We start from the raw sequence: 20964 nt of genomic DNA, 5'->3' as shown, positions 1-20964 counted from the left end.
CAAGATCTTAGTTCCCTGACCAGGGATGGAACTCAAGTCCTCAGTAGTAAGGGGATCGAGTCCTAACCAGTGGACCTCCAGGGAATTCCCTGGTGATAACCTGTTGAAGCAACGTTGAACTCTGCAATGAAGAACTGACTAGCAGATATAAGGAAGCCCAGAGGGTTAAGACTCACAAGGCACAAGTGGGAAGAGGGTCCATTCAGCAAAGAGGCGTCCTCCGCCCCTTTCCTCACAGCGGACCTACACTGAAGTAAAATGAAATGCTCAGGATGGGAGGGCTGGCTAGCCCGTCTCTCCTCTATCCTGTCTGTCCTGCTTACCTCCCTGGGTCCAGGGGAGACCAGAGAAGTGTTAGGGGAAGGTGTGATTCGCAGTAGTTGATTTTAAGGTGGAAGGCTTACAGCAGACCCAGCTGCGAGAGTGGTTCGCCTGAAAAGTCAGACCAAGCAAGCCCACCTCTGTGGTTCACAAACTCCCAAGATGAACTTGAGCCCTCTAGTCTCTGAATATGCAAATACAAGTCGACAGTTTCTAATACAGAGGCTACTTTGTAAAAATTAAAAATGCTCCAAGTAGCAACGAGTTGTGAAATCCAACCCTGTATAAACTGTCTTCATCTAAGGGCTTCCCGGGTGGTTCAAGGATAAAGAATCCACCTGCCAATGCGGGAGACCCAGATTCAGTCCATGGTTGGGAAGATCCCCTGGAGATGGAAAGGGCAATCCACTTCAGTATTCTTACCTGGGAAATCCCATGGATGGGGAGCCTCTCGGGCTAGTCCATGGGGGTCACAAAAACCAACTACCCAACAACAAATTACAGTATACTCAACACTCTTGCCTATTAACTCTCTTTACTCAGGAGGGGTGGGGCTCTTATAAAGGGAAACCTTTACTGATAGCCAGGGGCTGCACGTTAAGGCTTTTTTTCCCACACACATTGTCTCCACGAATCCTCAAAGTTTAGAGTCATCTTTATTTTTACATTTTATCTTTATTTTTACATATTAAGAAAACGTGGTTACCTGATTTGCTTCAGGTCACACATGCAGCTAGTATGTGATCAAAGCAGCATGGAGCCAAAAGGAGGTGATGGACATTTCCCAAGTCTCTGCTCTTTGCACTTGAACTTTGAATTGTCTTCTACTGAGACTCAGCCGGGGCACCAAAATCTTACATCACAATAAAGTGCTCAAAGACTCCACTTTTCCTACAGTTTGTAAATGTAAGCTCTTTAGCTCTCAATCACTGATTATTTATTGACTCAGCTGCTAAGAGTTATAAATTATATTGGTTTGTTAATAAAGTGTGAGTTTTTGTTCTTTAGGGCATTGAGGCAGCCTTTCTATGTTGGTTTTTATTAATAGTTTAGAAAAATCTAGTGGTTACAGAGTCCAAAATTAGGGGGACGGTGGGAATTTCCCATCCCTTTTGAGCCGCTGCATATTCCAATACGCCCACGGCCAACAAAAGAACCATTAACTCGAGGGAACACATTTTATCCCACTTCCCTCTCGGGCAGAGCAGCAGTTGGTTTCACGTCCATGAATACTGACTACAGGAAAGAAAGAAAAAAAAAGATTTTGCCAACCACCTTTACTGGCTCACATGAGAGACAAATCCATCTGTCTTCCCTTTTTGTCTCCTTGGTGACCATTTACCCTAGCTGTTCATAAACAAACCACTAGAAATACGCAGAAGGGGAAAATGAATTTTACAAGATGAGACAGGTCAATAAACAATCAAATATGTCAATTACTGGAAGGACTTTTTTTTTAAGATTAAACCACTGATTTGCAACTTTTATTAACAGAAATTTCATCTATATCTATAAAAACCAAGATAACCGATAACTTGATTTCAACTCAAGTTTTGACAGCAGTTGAAGTTTTACATTAAAAAAAACTGCAAAATGTCAACTAAAAAACAGACAAAATGCTGGGACATGAGTTTGTACTTAAATTCTACCAACTTCAACAAATAGAGAATGGATGCATATCAGTTCACGTCAGTCCTCTGGTCCGAAACACACTTCCCACTGGACATGGGTTATTCCCTCTTCTGGGCGGGGCGCGGGTGGCTTCTACTGGGAATTAGTATATAGTCTGTTCTTGATGAAGACAACACTAGACAGATGCTGCCTAATCCCTGGACAGTGCTGAATGTGACAAAACCAGCGCGACACGTTAAGATATTTCTCCTTCTCTTGAACTGTCAGGTCAACCTAAGTAGAGATGAAAAACACACACAACACAGACATTACATGAGTGCAACTATTAATATCACTTGAGCGGGAGACAGAAACTGGGGGGAACCCCCCACGGTGATCAAAGCCAACATATTCAGATAGGAGTGAACCATCTCAGCCACTTGGATGAGCTCTCCATTTGTTTAAGGCTTTCATGTTGCCGTCAAGACCAGACGTGCTTCTGAGCGAAATCTCAAGTTTTCAACAAATGAAAAGTCTACATTAAATCAGGATCTGGAAGACCAGAGGGGTTTTTTTTTTTATTGAAGAGAATAGCTTCTGAGAGACTAAGATATGGTTCTTTCTCCAGTATTTTTCACAAACCTAAAATAAGGAAGGTTTATTGGCATCTAACATACTTAACTGGAGAAGGCAATGGCACCCCACTCCAGTACTCATGCCTGGAAAATCCCACGCATGGAGGAGCCTGGTGGGCTGCAGTCCATGGGGTCGCTGAGGGTTGAACATGACTGAGCGACTTCACTTTCCCTTTTCACTTTCATGCATTGGAGAAGGAAATGGCAACCCACTCCAGTGTTCTTGCCTGGAGAATCCCAGGGATGGGGGAGCCTGGTGGGCTGTCTTTGGGGTCACGTAGTCGGACATGACTGAAGTGACTCAACAGCAGCAGCAGCAGCAACATACTCAACAAGGGAATACAAGGTAAACTCACATACATACATATCTACAAATATACATACACACACATTTCTGGATGGCTGCTGTATATAAACGTGCAGACAACTCCTGATTTCTACTAAACTCTGGAGAAATACACAATGACTCTTTTACTGTTAAGTAATCATCGCTTAACAGAAGAAGGAAGGGCTATTTCCAGGGTGTGTGCCTCGGATGAACAACAGGCATTCTGAATTCTCTTTGCAGTAAAGCTGAACTTGATCTTCAGAGGATGTAGCAGCTCACAGCTCACAGCTCATTGGAGAAGGCAATGGTACCCCACTCCAGTACTCTTGCCTGGAAAATCCCATGGACAGAGGAGCCTGGTAGGCTGCAGTCCATGGGGTTGCTAAGAGTTGGGCACGACTGAGCAACTTCACTTTCACTTTTCACTTTCATGCACTGGAGAAGGAAATGGCAACCCACACCAGTATTCTTGCCTGGAGAATCCCAGGGACAGGGGAGCCTACTGGGCTGCCGTCTATGGGGTCGCACAGAGTCAGACACAACTGAAGCGACTTAGCAGCAGCAGTAGCAGCAGCACCAGCTCACAGAACTGACTGTTCCTCCATAAGGAGGCCCAGAGACTTGGTTAGGGAAAGATGCAATCAACACCGTGGGTCAGACCTCCGATCACTTCACTGGGCTCAGACCCCAGTCCAGGCAACTTGAAGCCTTTTATCTGAGCCAAATTTTGGATTGGAATCATGAAGAGGTGTCAGGCAAGAAGAGGCCAGCAGGCCAGCCACAGACCAGGTAAGACTAGTGCAGTTCCTTCTCCTGTTGTTGGCTCATTTATTTAACATATTGCAAGTCTCCATGAAACTGACTAGGAATGTTCACAAACACACAAAATCTCAGTCACCCTCTGGGACCGCAAACCCATTAGCCATCTACTTGTCTCGTATTCCTGTGTCCACAGGCAAACACTCTCCTAAGGCACCAGCTCAGCAACACTGAAGGACAAATCACTCTGGCATTTGATAATTATTACAGAACAGAAAATATTATAAAGGGTAGACAGGTAGCGTTTTCTCAATAAGTGTTTAATTGAACTCATACTTTCTTTCATGTTTACTACCAGGCAATTTAAATAGAAACGCGGACAGAAGTCATCCGGCCTTCCTCTTTGCCTTCATGACATCAGGATACAAGTGCACTAGGATCTGGTCTGTTAACATCATCTTTGATGTCACATGTCTATCTCTGTTGGGCCAGTTTACCAGCAGTGAGAGTCTCACTGCTACTGTTACATAAAACTTCACTTTATAAAACTTCACTTTCCGGTTTAAATCCTACATGCAAAGTGCTATTCACTGTTGTTTTGTTGATAGGTCGTAGTCGTGTCCGATTCTTTTGTGATTCCATGGGCTGTAGCCCGCCAAGCTCCTCTGTCCACGGGGTTTCCCAGGCAAGAACACTGGAGTGGATGGCCATTTCCTTCTCCAGGGGATCTTTCCAAGCCAGGGACTGAACCCAGGTCTTCTGCATTGCAGGCAAATTATTTTCTGTCTGAGCCACCAGGGAAGCCCACTTTCACACAAACACATACATATGTACATATATGCATAAATAAAATTCAAAACCAACTTCAACAAACCTCTTTACTGATGGCTACAGCAAACAGAAGTAGCAAGTATTACTCCAACTTGATTTCATGTCAGCTGTTGATACATATGGTGAGTCCAATTTGACTGTGTACAATCTGACTAATTTCAGAACTCTTTCATTTTAAAAAGACTCTACTCAGCTGTTTTGTGAGATGTTATTGTTCAGAATGAATTAAAATGCACGAAGAAAGCATTTCCAAACAGTGAGGCTTATTTGATCTGGGTTCAAGTTGTTCACTCAAGTTTTGATGCGGGGGGAAGGGAGGTGTCTGTTTTACAATCTACCCTTCAGAGGAGCCCGTGCTGTCAGACTGGCGAGCGCCGCCACCAGGCCTGCTCCCGAAGAGGGCAGCAGCCCACACCAGCGCGCGCAGAGTCAGGGCTTCACCACCTAAAAACTGCACGCTGTCCAGCCTCCAGTGTCAGGAAGACAACAGACCCACAGCAGAAAATAATTTTTATTCCAAGAGCTTCTAAAGTTTCTTCTAACATTTCCTAATTGATTCTTTTAATTAGATGATCTATGTTAGAGAACGTAAATTTGTTCACTTTCCCTCAGGACATTTTGCTAGAATACAACCTGTTTCCAGGAAGATCACGTTACACTTAAACTTTTGGTTTTGTTACCACCACTACTCTTTCGGAAAACATACTGTAAACAGAGAAACAAACAGAAGACCTGACTCTCACCAAACTTACGTTATTTTAGAACTCTTGGGAAGGGATCCCCATCAGCTACTTTACTTATAACTGGTTTCCCACCATCCCTTTCTAGCTGAATTTTTCTTTCTTTTTTTTAAATAATGGGAAACACAATGTGATTGTTCTGGTTAACACTTCCTGCTTCTCACTGGTCTGCAAGCCAGTGTGTCTGCAGTGATGTTCAGCCTTCCTAGTGAACCATTCCTTCCTATTTACACTGGCGCTCTATAACCAGTTTGAACTGTAAGGCCAAACAGATAATATTCTTAGTCACTAATTTTCCATGAAGACATGTCAGAAACACTCTGAGCGACCCTTTTCAGATCAAAGGAAATGCTGGTCTGCGGGCTTTCCGGCAGACTCCACGCTGCCTCCGGGACACTCTTGACAGCTGGCGTTCCTGGATTGTTCGGTAGCCATTTCTTTTTTACTTCTTTCTTTCTAAAAGAATGATACCTCCACTGGTGTTCCAAGCTCCAAAACAAATGTATTTCAATTGATAACAATCTTATAGTTGAGCAGCACGTAACGTTACAACGGATTTTAATAATCTCGAGTAACAGCTTGTTCATGGGGGCTACTGTGTACCGGTGAAATCACTTCAAGAGATCAATGAGTCACTGGGCTGATCACGAATGGCCACAGTAACTGGCAGTGCAACAAAGGAGAAACAACGTAACGCTCCCCAGAGGGAATTAACAGACCAGATCTCAGGAGTGACTGGGCCACAGCTGAAAGCGGCCTCACGCGAAACAAAACACAGCGGGATCGTTTGATGACTTGAAGGTTCCCTGCTTCATACAGGGTGCTGATTGCACTGATTACATATTAAGTATTCAATAATGTGAACAAGGAAATGAAGGAACATACGAGGGTAAAAACAAATACACAGCCAAGGAAAACAAGAAGCTATGGGATGAACTTGAGCATGGAGCTATCTGAACCTCCCATCAACCCTGCCTGAAATTAATACCCAGAAATCACTTCTCACCTGGGTAAGTTTACACCCAACTCAGCAGGGGTGTCATTCAACACCACAGGGCAACACGGTCACAGCACAGGCTCCGTCTGTGAGGCCTGTTCCTTGAGAAGGTGTTTCCTGCTCCGATGTAACCTGCCTGCGTGTGCACGGAGTGGAGGCTTTGGTTGTGGACTCATTTGATGAACCCAAGGGGACGGTGAAGTGATTTACATATTATTCCACTCAATTTTGTTTCAGAAAAAATGAGCATGAGATCCTTAATCATAATATTGTAATCATATAAAGAGGATATACATCTCAAAAAAATAGAGATATAAATAAGCAGGGATCACTGAATACTGTCAATGGGAGACTAGGTTTTTGGGTTTTTTTGAAGCTTTATTTCGTTTACTCATTTCTGGCTGAGCCACATGGCTTGTGGCAGCTCAGTTTCCCCGACCAGGGACTGAACCCAGGCCACAGGAGTGAGAGCCCAGAATAGTAACCATTAGGCCACCAGGGAACTCCCAGAAGCCTCATTTTAACAGACGGCATTGAATGAAACACTTCCAACCTGCTTGAGAACCACAGGCCCTTGTGGGCACCTAGAATCAGTGAAATAGCCTGGCAGCTGGTACATTAGGGAATGAGGACCTTGTTCACTCTGCTGGCAAAGATTTCCACACAAGCTCCCTCCTTCTGAGTATTTCCTTTCCCTACTGCATGACCTGTATAAGCCACAGTGAGAAGAAAGTGAAATAAGCACTGGTTTGCAAGAGTCACACTTCCTTATAGTCTTTTATTTTTTTAATTAGAGGGGAGAAATGCTCATCTTCTTAATGACAGCTTGTGTGTGATTTCTCTGACACAGCTCAGCATGGAGACAGGACTGAACGCGTGTATTTGGACTGACCAAGAGCTGAGGATTCAAGTTACACATCCAGCGATCTAGGCTGGATGGGGAAGAAAGTGCACAGGCTTGAAAAAAGGGTAGAAACTGAGTTACTTCAGGTAACAATGGGACCAGGGAGTAAGACTGGAGTAAGAGAGGAGGTCGCACAGAAGGTGGGGTACTAAAAGCAGGAGTGGACAGGTGATGGCGAGGTCCAGGTGAGGAGGACAACCAAGTCCCAAGGGGCCACAAAGAAAAGCAAGACCAAGAACAGGAACAAAACCAGGCATGTCAAGGAGCAGGAAGCTCCTCTGTGTGATGGGTCCAGGGAAGGGAGGGATATTTGCATAAGGTGCCTTATATAAAAATAATCCCTTTCATTTGATAAGGTGAAAATGCAAATTTGATTTAAATTCAAGACAAATGAAAAAAAGGCATTCTGAACACTGCAGACAAAAAGAGCCAGTAACTATTTGAATACTCACAATAAAGCGATGAAGCCCATAATATAATAGGATATCTGCTAATGTGAAGTTATATCCTGTAAGGTAGACTTTATCTTCAAGATATGAATTAAGATCCTAGAAAAACAAATAACAAAATATTAATTTAAAAAACAATAAAAATAAACTTAATTATACATTTGATTTGAAACATTTAGAAAGCCATTAGAAAGCAAAACACTGAAATTTAATAAATTCAATCTTTGACAATAACAGAAATTTATTTGAAATCACAAATCATACATCAACTCATTTTAAAAAATAGGATATTATTCATCTTATTTTATTTTAAATAAATAAGAAAATATTAGAAAATGATATTCACAGTGCCATCTATGGTAATTTCAAAGACTCCAACTATTTGGGGAGATGGGGGGACATTTTATAAATCATGCTCACGTTAGATTTATTTTCTCCATTTAAATATAAAAAGCTCCTCAACAACTCCTACGTCTTAAGAGAATTAAAATGTATTGGTTTGTTAGATTTTTTAATATATGTATATTTTTAACTTCTTAATTGAGAATAAATATGTGTAACATGTTAAAATTAATCAGATTTTTATCTACCACCACAACCATTGGTAGGTGCATAATTCACTTAATGTTAAGGGCATCCACACTGTGGTGCAATCAATGTTCAAAACTTTTTCATCTCAGAAAGCTAATGCTCTGAACTTTTTAAACCAACTTCCCCTTTCTCTCATCCCCAAGGCCCTGGCAGTCACTATTCTGCTTTCTGTTTCTATGATTTTGTTCACAGCATTTTATATATGCTGTATATGAGCAGAATCATGTACTATTATTTGTCTTTCTGTGACTGGCTTATTTCACTTAGCATAATATTCTTAAGATTTATCCATGATGCAGCCTGTGTCACAATTTCCTTCTTTATTAAGGCTGATTAACAGTCCCATGTAATCATTCCAGAAAAACTTCTTAAGCTGCAGAGACAGCAGTTTGTTTTCATTCTCAAATCATATGCCACATGCTTGGCACACAGTGGTTCAGTAGTCAGTAAACGTTAGCTGAATTGAATCTGAGCTCTTCGAATTTGCCCAAGCCTTCATTTAAAGATAGTAATTTTCAAAACTGTTTATGAATATGGGATTGTAACGGGTGGTACAGATGATGACGTTAAAAAAACATGTACATAGACAAGGAAACAAATGCATAAGAATCAAAACAAAACTGGGCAGAGAAGGTAAAACACAATGGTACATACAGGCTATCACTTAGTTCCCTAGCAATCTGGTGGGTGGAAATGTTCTTCCCTCCAAATGTCTTCATATGAAACAAGTTTGATACACCATAAGAATAAAATAAATATATCTGCAATTAAGAACTATCTCTAAAAGAATCTGAAATAATAATTTAACACTGCTTTGTATAGTGTATATATTCTTAAAATATTCCGTATCTATGTTTTTGTTAGGGCTTCCCTGGTGGCTCAGAATCCATCAGCAATGTGGGAGACCTGTGTTCGATCCCTGGGTTGGGAAGATCCCCTGGAGGAGGGCATGGCAACACACTCCAGTATTCTTGCCTGGAGAATCCCATGCACAGAGGAGCCGAGCCTGGCGGGCTCCAGTCCATGGGGTTTCAAAAGTCACAAAGACACAACTAAGCGACCAAGCACGGCACAGCATGGTTTTCGTTATAAAGACTCTTTTAAGGTGATACTCTTCAGTTATAAAAACTTTAAAATGGAGTTTCAAAAACTATCAAGAGTTAATATTTTTCTGATTAGTGATATAAATCAAAATTTTCAGAAATTAAATTATGATTTTTCAGAAACTGAATTCTGAAATTTAAAACACAGAATTTCACACTCAAAATATTCGTGGAAAAGAACTAAAGTGTGATGTTCATTATTTTTTTTTTTCTAAACAAGTATTTCTGATACCACTGCCAAACTAGCATCAGAGTTCTATCTGATTTTTCTGTTTAACTATTATTAAACTTACTCCAGTATTCTGGCCTAGGGAATTCCATGGACTGTATAGTCCATGGGATTGCAAGGAGTCAGACATGACTGAGGGACTTTCACTTCTTCACTTCACTTCATTGATATTCTTTATTTGGTTAGACATTCCTCTCAAAGCGCTGCCATACTGATTAATAGTGACAATTCTTTGGGAAGATCCCCTGGAGAAGGGAAAGACTACCCACACTCAATTATCCTGGCCTGGAGAATTCCATGGACTGTACAGTCTGTGCGGAGAAGGCAATGGCACCCTACTCCAGTATTCTTGCCTGGAAAATCCCATGGACGGAGGAGCCTGGTAGGCTGCAGTCCATGGGGTCACTAAGAGTCGGACACGACTGAGCAACTTCACTTTCACTTTTCACTTTCATGCACTGGAGAAGGAAATGGCAACCCATTCCAGTGTTCTTGCCTGGAGAATCCCAGGGACGGGGGAGCCTGGTGGGCTGCCATCTATGGGGTCGAACAGAGTCGGACACAACTGAAGCGACTTAGCAGGAGCAGTACAGTCCGTGAGGTCGAAAAGTTTCTGACACAACTGAGGGACTTTCACACATCCTTCATCTGGATCCAAATGTTAGTGTATCGTAATGCCTGCTTTTTAAAAAAATAATAATTTTATTTATTTTTGGCTGTGCTGTGCGGGTTCTTCTCTAGTTACAGAGAGTGGGGGCTACTCTCTAGGTGTGGCACATGGCTCTAGGGCTTCAGCAGCTGCAGCATGTGGGCTCAGCAGCTCTGGGGCATGAGGGATCCTCCTGGGCGTGCTCAGTCGTGTCCGACTGTTTGCGACCCTGTGCACTGTAGCCCACCAGGCTACATGGGATTTTCCAGGCAACAATACTGGAGTGGGTTTCCATTTCCTACTCCAGGGATCTTCCTGGACCAGGGATCCAACCTGTCTCTCCTGCGCTGGCAGGTGGATTCTTCACCCTGAGCCACGGAGGAAGCCCAATGCCTGTTTTTTAATTACATATTACCTTGGCTCTGAGCCACTCTGGTTTTACCTTTGAAATGGAACTTTTGCAAGTAAATTAAATCCTTTTGCAATATCCTTATAGCAAGATTTTTTAAAAAAGTAATAAAAACAGAAGCAGCCCAGTATAAAAACAGGCAAAGAAGATATGTAAGGAAATTTTTTTAAAAAATGATGAAAATGCTCATGTTATGAAAAAAATGCCACAGCATTAATAATGTCACACACACAAAAACAGCAAAGTAGACAGAGAGATCACTCTGGCTTTGTCATGAAACTGGGGTGGTACAGGGGGAAAAGGGTAGCATCTCTGTCAGCAGGGGTTTTGGGGAAGAGGCCACGGTCGTCATATCCCGGCAAACTACAAGAAAACACTTTCCTGGAAGGCAAATGAGCAACACAGCCTTAGAAATGTATTTAGCTTTGGTCCAACAATCTCCCTTGCAGGAGTTTAGCCTAAGGAAACAAACGGAATGCGCTAAAATATTTAGCCACAGCCTGGTAACTACATGGTAGAGACTAAATGCTGACACAGCTATATGACAGAATACAGACAGGATCATCAGAGAGAATACAAGTGACTATTTATGGACTTAAAAGGGCTTCCCTGGTGGCAGAGTGGTAAAGAACCTGCTTGCCAATGCAGGAGACATGGGTTCGATCCCTGATCTGGGCAGATCCCACATGCCTTGGAGCAACTGAGCCCGTGCGCCTCCCTAGTTGAGCTTGTGCTCGAGCCTGGAAGCCGCAGCTACAGAGCCGCCGGGCCCGTGCTCCACAACCAGAGAAACGACTGCAACAAGAAGCCTGCCCACCGAAACTAGAGTGACGCCCCGCTGGACGCAACCAGAGAAAGCTGGTGCAGCAACAAATACCCAGCCCAGCCATAAAAGAATAAATAACAGTATTAAAACAACAAACAAAAACTTAAAAAAAAAGGATAGTTGATCATGATAGACCTATAAAGGCAAAAGATCTGGAATTTATTTTCTACCAGTCCTATTGATGGTATCTGTCAGGAACAGAATTTAAACCATTTCCCCCAGAATGATAAATGAAAAGCTTTCAGTACTATGAGTTCTTCTCGTACAACTTACATCACCAATTTATAACTGGCATAAAATTAGGAAACAGAAAGGATTCCTACAATGATGTGGTTGACTGGGTGATGTCTAAGGTTCCTTCAAATGTTAAGCTTTAAAAAAAAAAAACTGCTTTATTTTTATATAGGTAACAAAAATAATTTTATTTAGAAACTTTCATTCTTGGTAATTCTAGAGCCATATTTGGTTTCTATTTTATAACAATAGATTCTTTAATTCTAATTTGATTTCTTTAGAAAGAAAATACAAATCCTAGAGCTTTAAGTCTCAAGGGAGGGAAATGGGACTTCTCACATCAATCGGACAGGCTTTTCTCAAACTACAACCCCCTCAAACTCTGATTCCTTTTTTCCTTTAAGAAAGTACTTTGCTGCTTAGAGAATCAGAACTACTGACTGGGGGAAATAAGTATCAAGCAATCAAATAAAAGAAAAAATCATAAAAAGCTATCATTATGGACTGTGATGAGTGCTACAAAGGAAAAGCACAGGATGTTAGTAAAGAAAAGCATTTAAACAAGAAAGTGCATCTGTGTGAGAGAGGTAGTAGCCAAGGATGTGACTGAGGAAGGGTATCTGAGCTGAGGTCAGAGCTGAGGGGCGGGCAGAGTCTGTTCCAAGGAAAGGCAGCAACAAGTACAAACAGGGAAAGACAGTATCAGGTATAAAGTATCTCGAGGTAGAAGAAACAGTAGAGAGACCAAGAGCTTCAGTTACTGCATCTCAGGGCAAACAGATCCCGCCTACTAACAGTTCACACACGGCAGCCCATAAACAGAAATCTCGCCATACCTTCAGGACCGTGTGGATGTCATCTTTACTGGAGTGTCCGTCCACTCGCGTTACCCTGTACTCTAACCACTGCTGAACCACGGCTTTCTCCTCTGCCGTGCTCCCCAGCAAATACTCCTTGTTGGCCTGCTTGACTAGGTGAGCTGCTATGGTAGTCAGTCCCGTTAGACTCGGACCATTGTTTGTCTGAAGAACTGGAATCTTAAACAGAAAGAAAAAAAAAAACTCAAAATACCATCACAACTGATAAGTTCTAAATCCTAAACTTTTTCTTTTTTTAAAATACTCTTAACTTATTAAATAGGCTTCTCTGGTGGCTCATTGGTAAAAAATCCACCTGACAATGCAGGAGACACAGGTTTGATCCCTAGGTCTAGAAGATTCCCTGAAGAAGGAAATAGCAACCCACTCCAGTATTCTTGCCTGGAAAACCCCATGAACAGAGAAGCCTGGTGGGCTAGAGTCCCATGGGGTCGCAAAGAATTGGACTCAACTGAGCAAGTAAGCATGCATGCATGTAGATATTAAACTATATACAAATCAAAGTCAGGAAAATAAGTTATATTAGTTTACATTTGATAATAGTTGCTTGATGTCATGAAACTGGTGGTAACATTGCAAAAATAGAGCAATGATATTTCTACCTAATTTATAACTACATATGTACAAAAATAGAAAATGGAAATCCTAATAATACCGCATTAATTTCAATCAAGATTACCCACACCCTATTTAGCAAGGTGAACGAATGTGCTTAAATAAACCCAATTTTGTAATAACAAAAACAAGAAACAATTGTAGTGAACACTGAATTCGTGCTGATACAGCTAGAACCACCAAATGAGTTGTAGCCTGGTTTAAGTGACATGTGATCTAATATGAGTAGTTACCTCATTAACTAATTAGTTAACTCATTATATGGTATGGACTGTGATGGTGATTTTGCTGCCATGGATTGCATATTCATCAATTCTGGGGTAACTTTGAATGAGTACACTCATAATAAAAGTCTATAATAAAGTCAGGGCTTCAGGTAATCATCTGAAAAACAATTCTACTTTTTAAAGTTTTCCTGATTATAACAGCAATACAAAGGATCAGATTGTAAGAAACTGCTAATTAATTTAAAAGTTTTTGATGCAAAACTAGGCAAAGTATTGAGAAATGTAAAAGAAAATGGGAAGTATCACAAATAGGGAGACTAACCAATCATAAAGAACAAGTAAACAATCCAAACGACTTCAGGAAACCGCAAGGGAACATTTTCAGAAGACGGCTGCTCTTTCCTGCTCTTTCCAGTCTCCTGAACTCAGAGAGTGACTTACTCTATACAGGGACCTTTCACACTTGAACCTGGGTCAACAGGACCATGTGACGGATACGGGAAGATTAACGTTTTATGGATACAGATTCAAAGGTTACCTCCTAAACAATAAAGGAAGTAACCAGAGGCCTTCTAGCTTTCCCCTTCCTCACCACTATTTCCATTCACTAGCTAGCTCCCTGAACTCTCACTTTTGCCTTTACCCTTAAGCGAAACCGTCACTTCGTAGATCACCAATAATCTCCTTTAAAAATGCATTAAAAAGTAAACATATGAAGCTTGCTGAGGGTGTTGCCAGTGTTCCATCCCCTGACTGTGACGGTGTGCACTTTATGGCCGTGGTTTAGTCACTGAGTCGTGTCTGACTCTTGTGACCCCGTGGACTGCAGCCTGCAAGGCTCCTCTGTCCATGGGATTCTCCAGGCAAGAATACTGGAGTGAGTTGTCATTTCCTTCTCCAGTACTTTATGGTAGGTAAAGAGACTGTGCTTCCAGTGTGGGAGGGAGGCAGGGAAGGAAGAAAGAGGAAAAAAGAGAAAGAGGGAGAGGGCAGGAGGGAGAAAGGAAGAAAGAAACAGAGGGGAGAGAAAGAAAGGGGAAAGAAAAGAACTCACGATTGCTGAGTGTGGGAGGAAAAGGACAATTCTAAAGAGAACTATTTGTAAAAATAAATTATCCACAACCGCATCACAGGAAGTCAAAAAATTCCTGGTTACTTTCTCATCTAATCGCTACACCTTCTAAGATGTAAGAGGCAAGTAACTGCATCCTCAGTTCACAGATGAAGAACCAAGGTCACCAGGTAGGTTTGTGATGGGGGAGTCAGGATTTCAATAAAGTACAACTGGCTGCAAAGTTCATTTTCTTTCGTTCGCACAGTCTAAGCAGACAAACTTTATGCATTTGCAATCATGGGACATGTACTATTTCACATTCATCTTAAGGTTCCATGATCTTCCAAGTAATCACTTCCAATACCTACATAAATAATATCTCAATGTGCTGATGTACTATAACTTAACAATGGTTCTCCCAGAGTTGCATTTCTGGATTGTTTTGAAGTTTTAATTATTATTGATATTATTGCAGAGAATGCCTTACTGCTGGCTAACTGCTGTCAGTTGTCTTCCCCCCAAAAAATGAATGAATCTTATCGTAGGTCATCATCCCTTTCCCCAAACACATCAACAGAAAACTTCAACAGCTGCCCTCTGCTTAAAAAAAAAAGAAAAAGAAAAAAGTTTAAAATAAGAAACCACACCTTGAACTCCACAACCCTCACAACTGGGACTCCAACTATAATTCTGGGTTTACCTTGTATTGCATCATCCATCACATTGCTCTACTTGTTACCTCAAATTACCCAATCTTACATAATTTATTAGTTTTATACACTTTAAACACCAACTTTTCATGAAGTTTCCAAACTCATTTTTATACTCAGAATTAACTTTCTCTTTCACACTCATCTATAGCGCTTTCCTGCACTCAGTAACTATTCTGTTCTGCTTAAAAAGAGCCCCCATGACTTTTTCTCATGCTGGATGGTAAACTCCCTGAAGGCAGGATTCATGTTTGGCAAACGTGTGGGGGAAAAAAAACAAACAAACCAAATGAGAGAAGCAGCAGCAGAAGAGGAATCAGCTGGAGGCCGGAGAAAAAGGAAAAAGCGGGTCTCTCTGGCTCCAGTCAGTGGGCTGGTCTTCTGCAAGTCACACATCTTTTCATGTGTGTGTCTGTGTGTGTGTTCAGCTGTGTCCAACTCTGTGTGTTTGTGGATTCAGCTATGTCCGACCCTGTGTGAGTGTGTTCAGCTGTGTGCGATTCTCCGCTATCCCATGGACTGTAGCCTGCCAGGCTTTTCTGTTCACAGATTTTTCCAGGCAAGAAGTAGGTTGCCATTTCCTATCCCAGGGGATCTTCCCTACCCAGGGATCCAACCGGAGTCTCCTGCATTAGCAGGCGGGTTCTTTACCACTGAGCCACCTGGGAAACCCTTTCTAGACTTCAGTCTAACTTGTAAAAACTACAACAGGACTGATTCGGAGATGAAGCAGTCTTCAGTTCTTCCGAAGAAGTTAGAAGAAGGGAAAAAAAGGAGAACCGAAGAAGTCAGAAGAAAAAAAAAAGTTCATCTAGAAAAAAATCCCCAAGGGGCCAAAACCTTCTATAATCCAAAGTTGTTTTCCTATAGTCCCCTCCTCTAACACAGTCATTCCTCCTGCGCAACCACTTCGCTTTATAAAACACAGAAGCCCTTCAAAGCCCTTAGAAATCTGAGTTCCTATGCCTCACTAGGTCCAGACCGCGGAACTTCCCCCCAGATCTCAGCACGCTGAACAAGGAACTTGATCAGACTTTAGAACAGGACTCCACTAAGGGATCTTGCGGCCGTCCACGCCGCAACGCAGCACTTTTCAGTACTGTTACCAAAATAGCTGCGATGTGTGTCCACTCAGCTGAAAACGAAGCCTCCGGAGGGGACGGGAGGGGCACGGCCGCCTCGACCACCGCCGTACCCCCCGGCCTGGCACGGTGGACCCCGCACCCGGTTTGCTCTCTGAGGTCGATGCGGAATTCTGAATGAAAGGTACTGTTGACAGTAAATGCTGTCACTGAACGCACACGAGGGGCCTCCAGCCTGCTCTACCTGAGGGCTCTCTGAGGACCCCCTCGCTTTCCCAGAGCGCGATGATGACAGTTTGGCAGGAGGGAAAGTTCGGAGCGAGCGGAGCAGTTTCCTCCCGCTCCCTTAACTCCCTCCGGGAGCCAGGGCCGCAGAAGACTGGGAGCGCAGACACGTGAGAAGCCGGGCAGCATCCTCGCTCCGCAGCCTCCCCCGCCCGGCCCGGCCCTACCCGGCCGCGCTCCCGTCCCCCTCTCCCGCTCCGCGCCGCCTCCGCTTCTCACCTGGCGCTCGCCCTGAGCGCTGTACTTGTTCCCTTTACTCAGCCCCAGAGACTTCTCCAGCAGCGTCAGCTCCGCGGCCGCCGCCATCTTCCGGCAGAGCTCCCGGCAAGGATCTCCTGCATTGGCTGAGAGGGACGTCCCGCTCCCTCAAACGTCACCGGCTATTGGCTGAACTCAGGGGGCGTGCCAACACGCAGGAGGCGGGGTTAATGAGGGCGGGGCCGAAGGCGGGGTGTGGGACAGATGGAGAGAAGCTGGCCAGCCTCAGAGAAGCAACCGGGGTACCAGCAGAATTCTGAATTTAAAGATTATTTAGAGAGCGCTGGGTATGTTAGTGTCCAGTAATTTGCGTAGCCCAAGAAAGTCAGCCTTTACTTGTTTTAATGATCTTTACTTACAATACCTCTAAGATGTAATGCTGCTAAGTCGCTTCAGTCGTGTCTGACTCTGTGCGACCCCATGGACTGCAGCCTACCAGGCTTCTCCGTCCATGGGATTCTCCAGGCAAGAACACTGGAGTGGGTTGCCATTTCCTTCTCCAATGGATGAAAGTGAAAAGGGAAAGTGAAGTCGCTCAGTCGTGTCTGACTCTTAGCGACCCCATGGACTGCAGCCTACCAGGCTCCTCCATCCATGGGATTTTCCGGGCAACAGTACTGGAGTGGGGTGCCATTGCCTTCTCCATAAGATGTAATAGTGATGCAATTTATGTATATGTATATTTATGTGTATTATGTATATTTATGGTTTCCCAGGTGGCCCTAGTGGTAAAGAATCCACCTGCCAGTGCAGGAGATGCAAGAGACCTGGGTTGGATGCCTGGGTGGGGACGATCCCCTGGGGGAGGAAGTGGTAACCCACTCCAATATTCTTGCCTGAGAAATCCAATGGACAGTTCGGTTCAGTTGTTCAGTTGTGTCCTACTCTTTGTGACACCATGGACTGCAACATGCCAGGCTTCCCTGTCCATCACCAACTCCCGAAGTTTAATCAAACTCTCATGTCCATCGAGTAGGTGATGCCATCCAACCATCTCATCCTCTGTCATCCCCTTCTCCTCCTGCCTTCAATCTTTCCCAGCATCAGGGTCTTTTCCAGTGGGTCAGTTCTTCGCATCAGGTAGCTAAAGTATCGGAGTTTCAGCTTCAGTATCTGTCCTTCCAGTGAGTACTCAGGACTTATTTCCTTTAGGATTGACTGGTTGGATCTCCTTGCAGTCCAAGGGACTCTTAAGAGTTTTCTCCAACAGCACAGTTCAAAAGCATCAATTCTTTGGTGCTCAGCTTTCTTTATAGTCCAACTCTCACATCTATACATGACTACTAGAAAAACCATAGCTTTGACTAGATGGACCTTGGTTGACAAAGTAATGTCTCTGCTTTTTAATATACTGTCTAGATTGATGATAGCTTTTCTTCCAAGGAGTAAGCGTCTTTTAATTTCATGGGTTCTGTCCTGGAAAGCTACAGAGTCCGTGGGGCCCAAGAGTTGGACACCACTGAGTGACTGAGCACAGCGTGCACATGTATATTTATGTTTAACTTATGTGTATGTATTCAGTGGTGATAAAATTTATGAAGCTTTGGTATATAAATAAACAATGCACATAACCTACTCTTCCTAAGTTGCTATAGTCTTACATCTTCAAAGTAGAAAATGGGGTAGTATATGTTGAATCTCAAATATTTCCAAAATATTACTGAAGATAATTTCCACACTATCGAATGAATAAACAATGTGTATAGTAGTCTGAGAGAAGTGGAAAAGAGCTACAAGATAGTTGATCACTAAGTCAGAAATACAGAAGTCTAGTGGGGAATGCTATCACTGTGTGACACCCTCCCTACCCTAAAATATTTAATGAGTTAATTCTGGCAGCAGAAATAAAGGTAAGGAAAAGAAAATTTGGCCAAAAAGACAGAAAAAAAAGACAAAGGAAATTCCAGTAAGTGGATTATTCGGCATTAATTATCCTTATTTTCCTTATATAGAGACTTGAATGACTATTTCTCTACTTCCAAAAAGGCCAGTCCTCTGATAAAATTCACTCATGTATTCTTCAGTGTTTAAGTATACTGCTTGTAATGAAAGATTTAAAACATTTCTACAATTATCTAATTCCAATGGGTGCTATAGTTAAAATAAGACTAGATCTAAACCACCTAATCTAAGATTTGAGGGCCTTCTCTGGTGGTCCAGTGATTAAGACTCTGCTCTCTCAATGTAGGGGACCTGGGTTTGATTCCTGGTCAGGGAACTAGACCCCACATGCTGCAACTAAAGATCTTGAATGCCTCAAGGAAGACCTGGAGCAATCAAGTAAATGAACATATTTTTAAAAGGTTTGATTTGAATTCTAGTATGAAGTATCAGGGGCTTCCCAGGTGGTGCTAGTGATGAAGAAGCTGCCTGCCAATGCAGGAGACATAAGAGATGTGGGCTCACTCCCTGGGTCAGAAAGATTCCTTGGAAGAGGGCACAAAACCACTCCAGTATTCTTGCCTGGATAATCCCATGGGCAGAGGAGCCTGGCAGGCTACAGTCCATGGGGTCACCAAGAGTCAGACACGACTGAAATGACTTAGTGTGTGCTTGCACACACACACACACACACACACACACACACGCACGCACACAGGGTATCAGAAAGGACAGCACCCAAATAAGGAGTAGATTGGATACATGGGTGAAATATCCCTTTGTAATATATGCACTCTGATTTGAAATATTATAGATAGATTTTGTACTTTAAAAGAAAGCTGTTTGTTTTAGAGGAGTTATAAGTTTATTTCTTCCCTTCAAATTCTGAAGAATTTTAACCTCGAATTTCCTTTTCTTCCCTGGTAGTCTTCCTTTTGTTGTGAATGTGCATAATGTGTGTAACTGGGGAACTCCAGACTTCAGGAGTCAGAGATGCTGGTTTCTCATTAGCATGAACCAGCTGTGTCGCTCCGGGAAGGCAGGTAGCCTTACTGGGACTCAGTTTCCCCAAGTATAATACAAAGGGCTAGATATCCTCTCTGGTTTCTTTTGGTGCTGACATCCAGTTTTTCAATGTTTCAAGAATTTTGCCTTAAAGTGAACATGTATTTTTGTGCCACTATAATTTTGTCATTGTAATTTTCTAATGTGACTGCGCTCTAATGCAGTTTTGTACTGTTGCCTGGAAGGGCCATTTGTCGGGGCTGACTGTGGTATATAAACAAAATGTTTGCTTGTTTGAACGTATTTGGGGGCTGGCCATGGAAGGGGGGTGTCTAATGTTCCTCTCATACTTTCTCACCTTAATACCAACAGATGTGGGATCTAGTTTCCTGACCATGAATTGAACCGAGCCCCCTATATTGGGAGTGCAGAATCTTAACTACTAGACCACCAAGGAAGTCCCAGAAGTTTCTCTATATAAAAGTGTTCCAGCTATGCCCAAGGAGCCGTGGCTGCACAGGCGCAGGAGGGCCTAGAGGAGCTATCCCATGTTGAAGGTCAGGAAGGGCGGCGGTGAGGAGATACCCCCTCATCCAAGGTAAGGAGCAGCGGCTGCGCTTTGCTGGAACAGCCGTGAAGAGATACCCCACGCCCAAGGTAAGAGAAACCCAAGTAAGACGGTAGGTGTTGCAAGAGGGCATCAGAGGGCAGACACACTGAAACCATACTCACAGAAAACTAGTCAATCTAATCACACTAGGACCACAGCCTTGTCTAACTCAATGAAACTAAACCATGCCCGTGGGGCAACCCAAGATGGGCGGGTCATGGTGGAGAGATCTGACAGAATGTGGTCCACTGGAGAAGGGAATGGCGAACCACTTCAGTATTCTTGCCTTGAGAACCCCATGAACAGTATGAAAAGGCAAAATGATAGGATACTGAAAGAGGAACTCCCCAGGTCAGTAGGTGCCCAATATGCTACTGGAGATCAGTGGAGAAATAACTCCAGAAAGAATGAAGGGATGGAGCCAAAGCAAAAACAATACCCAGCTGTGGATATGACTGGTGATAGAAGCAAGGTCCGATGTTGTAAAGAACAATATTGCATAGGAACCTGGAATGTCAGGTCCATGAATCAAGGCAAATTGGAAGTGCTCAGACAAGAGATGGCAAGAGTGAATGTCGACATTCTAGGAATCAGCGAACTGAAATGGACTGGAATGGGTGAATTTAACTCAGATGACCATTATATCTACTACTGTGGGCAGGAATCCCTCAGAAGAAATGGAGTAGCCATCATGGTCAACAAAAGAGTCCGAAATGCAGTACTTGGATGCAATCTCAAAAACG

The 20964-nt window shown here is 43.0% G+C and overlaps 1 protein-coding gene across 2 annotated transcripts; it reads right to left on the bottom strand.

Moving 5' to 3' along the window:
• Positions 1–958: 958 nt before the first annotated feature.
• Positions 959–16845, bottom strand: EEF1E1 (eukaryotic translation elongation factor 1 epsilon 1). 2 transcript variants are annotated; one of them, XM_019985991.2, is made up of 4 exons: positions 16687–16845; positions 12453–12653; positions 7579–7674; positions 959–2226 (listed from the first exon to the last, which is right to left on the bottom strand). In XM_019985991.2, exons 1-4 carry the CDS (start codon positions 16771–16773, stop codon positions 2086–2088), a joined length of 525 nt encoding a protein of 174 aa, XP_019841550.2. In that variant the 5' UTR covers positions 16774–16845; the 3' UTR covers positions 959–2085. The 2 variants fall into 2 exon arrangements, with proteins under 2 accessions (XP_019841550.2, XP_070634533.1); XM_070778432.1 differs by lacking the exon at positions 959–2226 and adding an exon at positions 6981–7154.
• Between the last annotated feature and the right edge of the window lie 4119 nt (positions 16846–20964).

Source organism: Bos indicus, chromosome 23 (assembly GCF_029378745.1).
Source record: "Bos indicus isolate NIAB-ARS_2022 breed Sahiwal x Tharparkar chromosome 23, NIAB-ARS_B.indTharparkar_mat_pri_1.0, whole genome shotgun sequence".
NCBI lineage: Eukaryota > Metazoa > Chordata > Mammalia > Artiodactyla > Bovidae > Bos > Bos indicus.
This window is presented reverse-complemented; position numbering and strand designations above follow the sequence as displayed.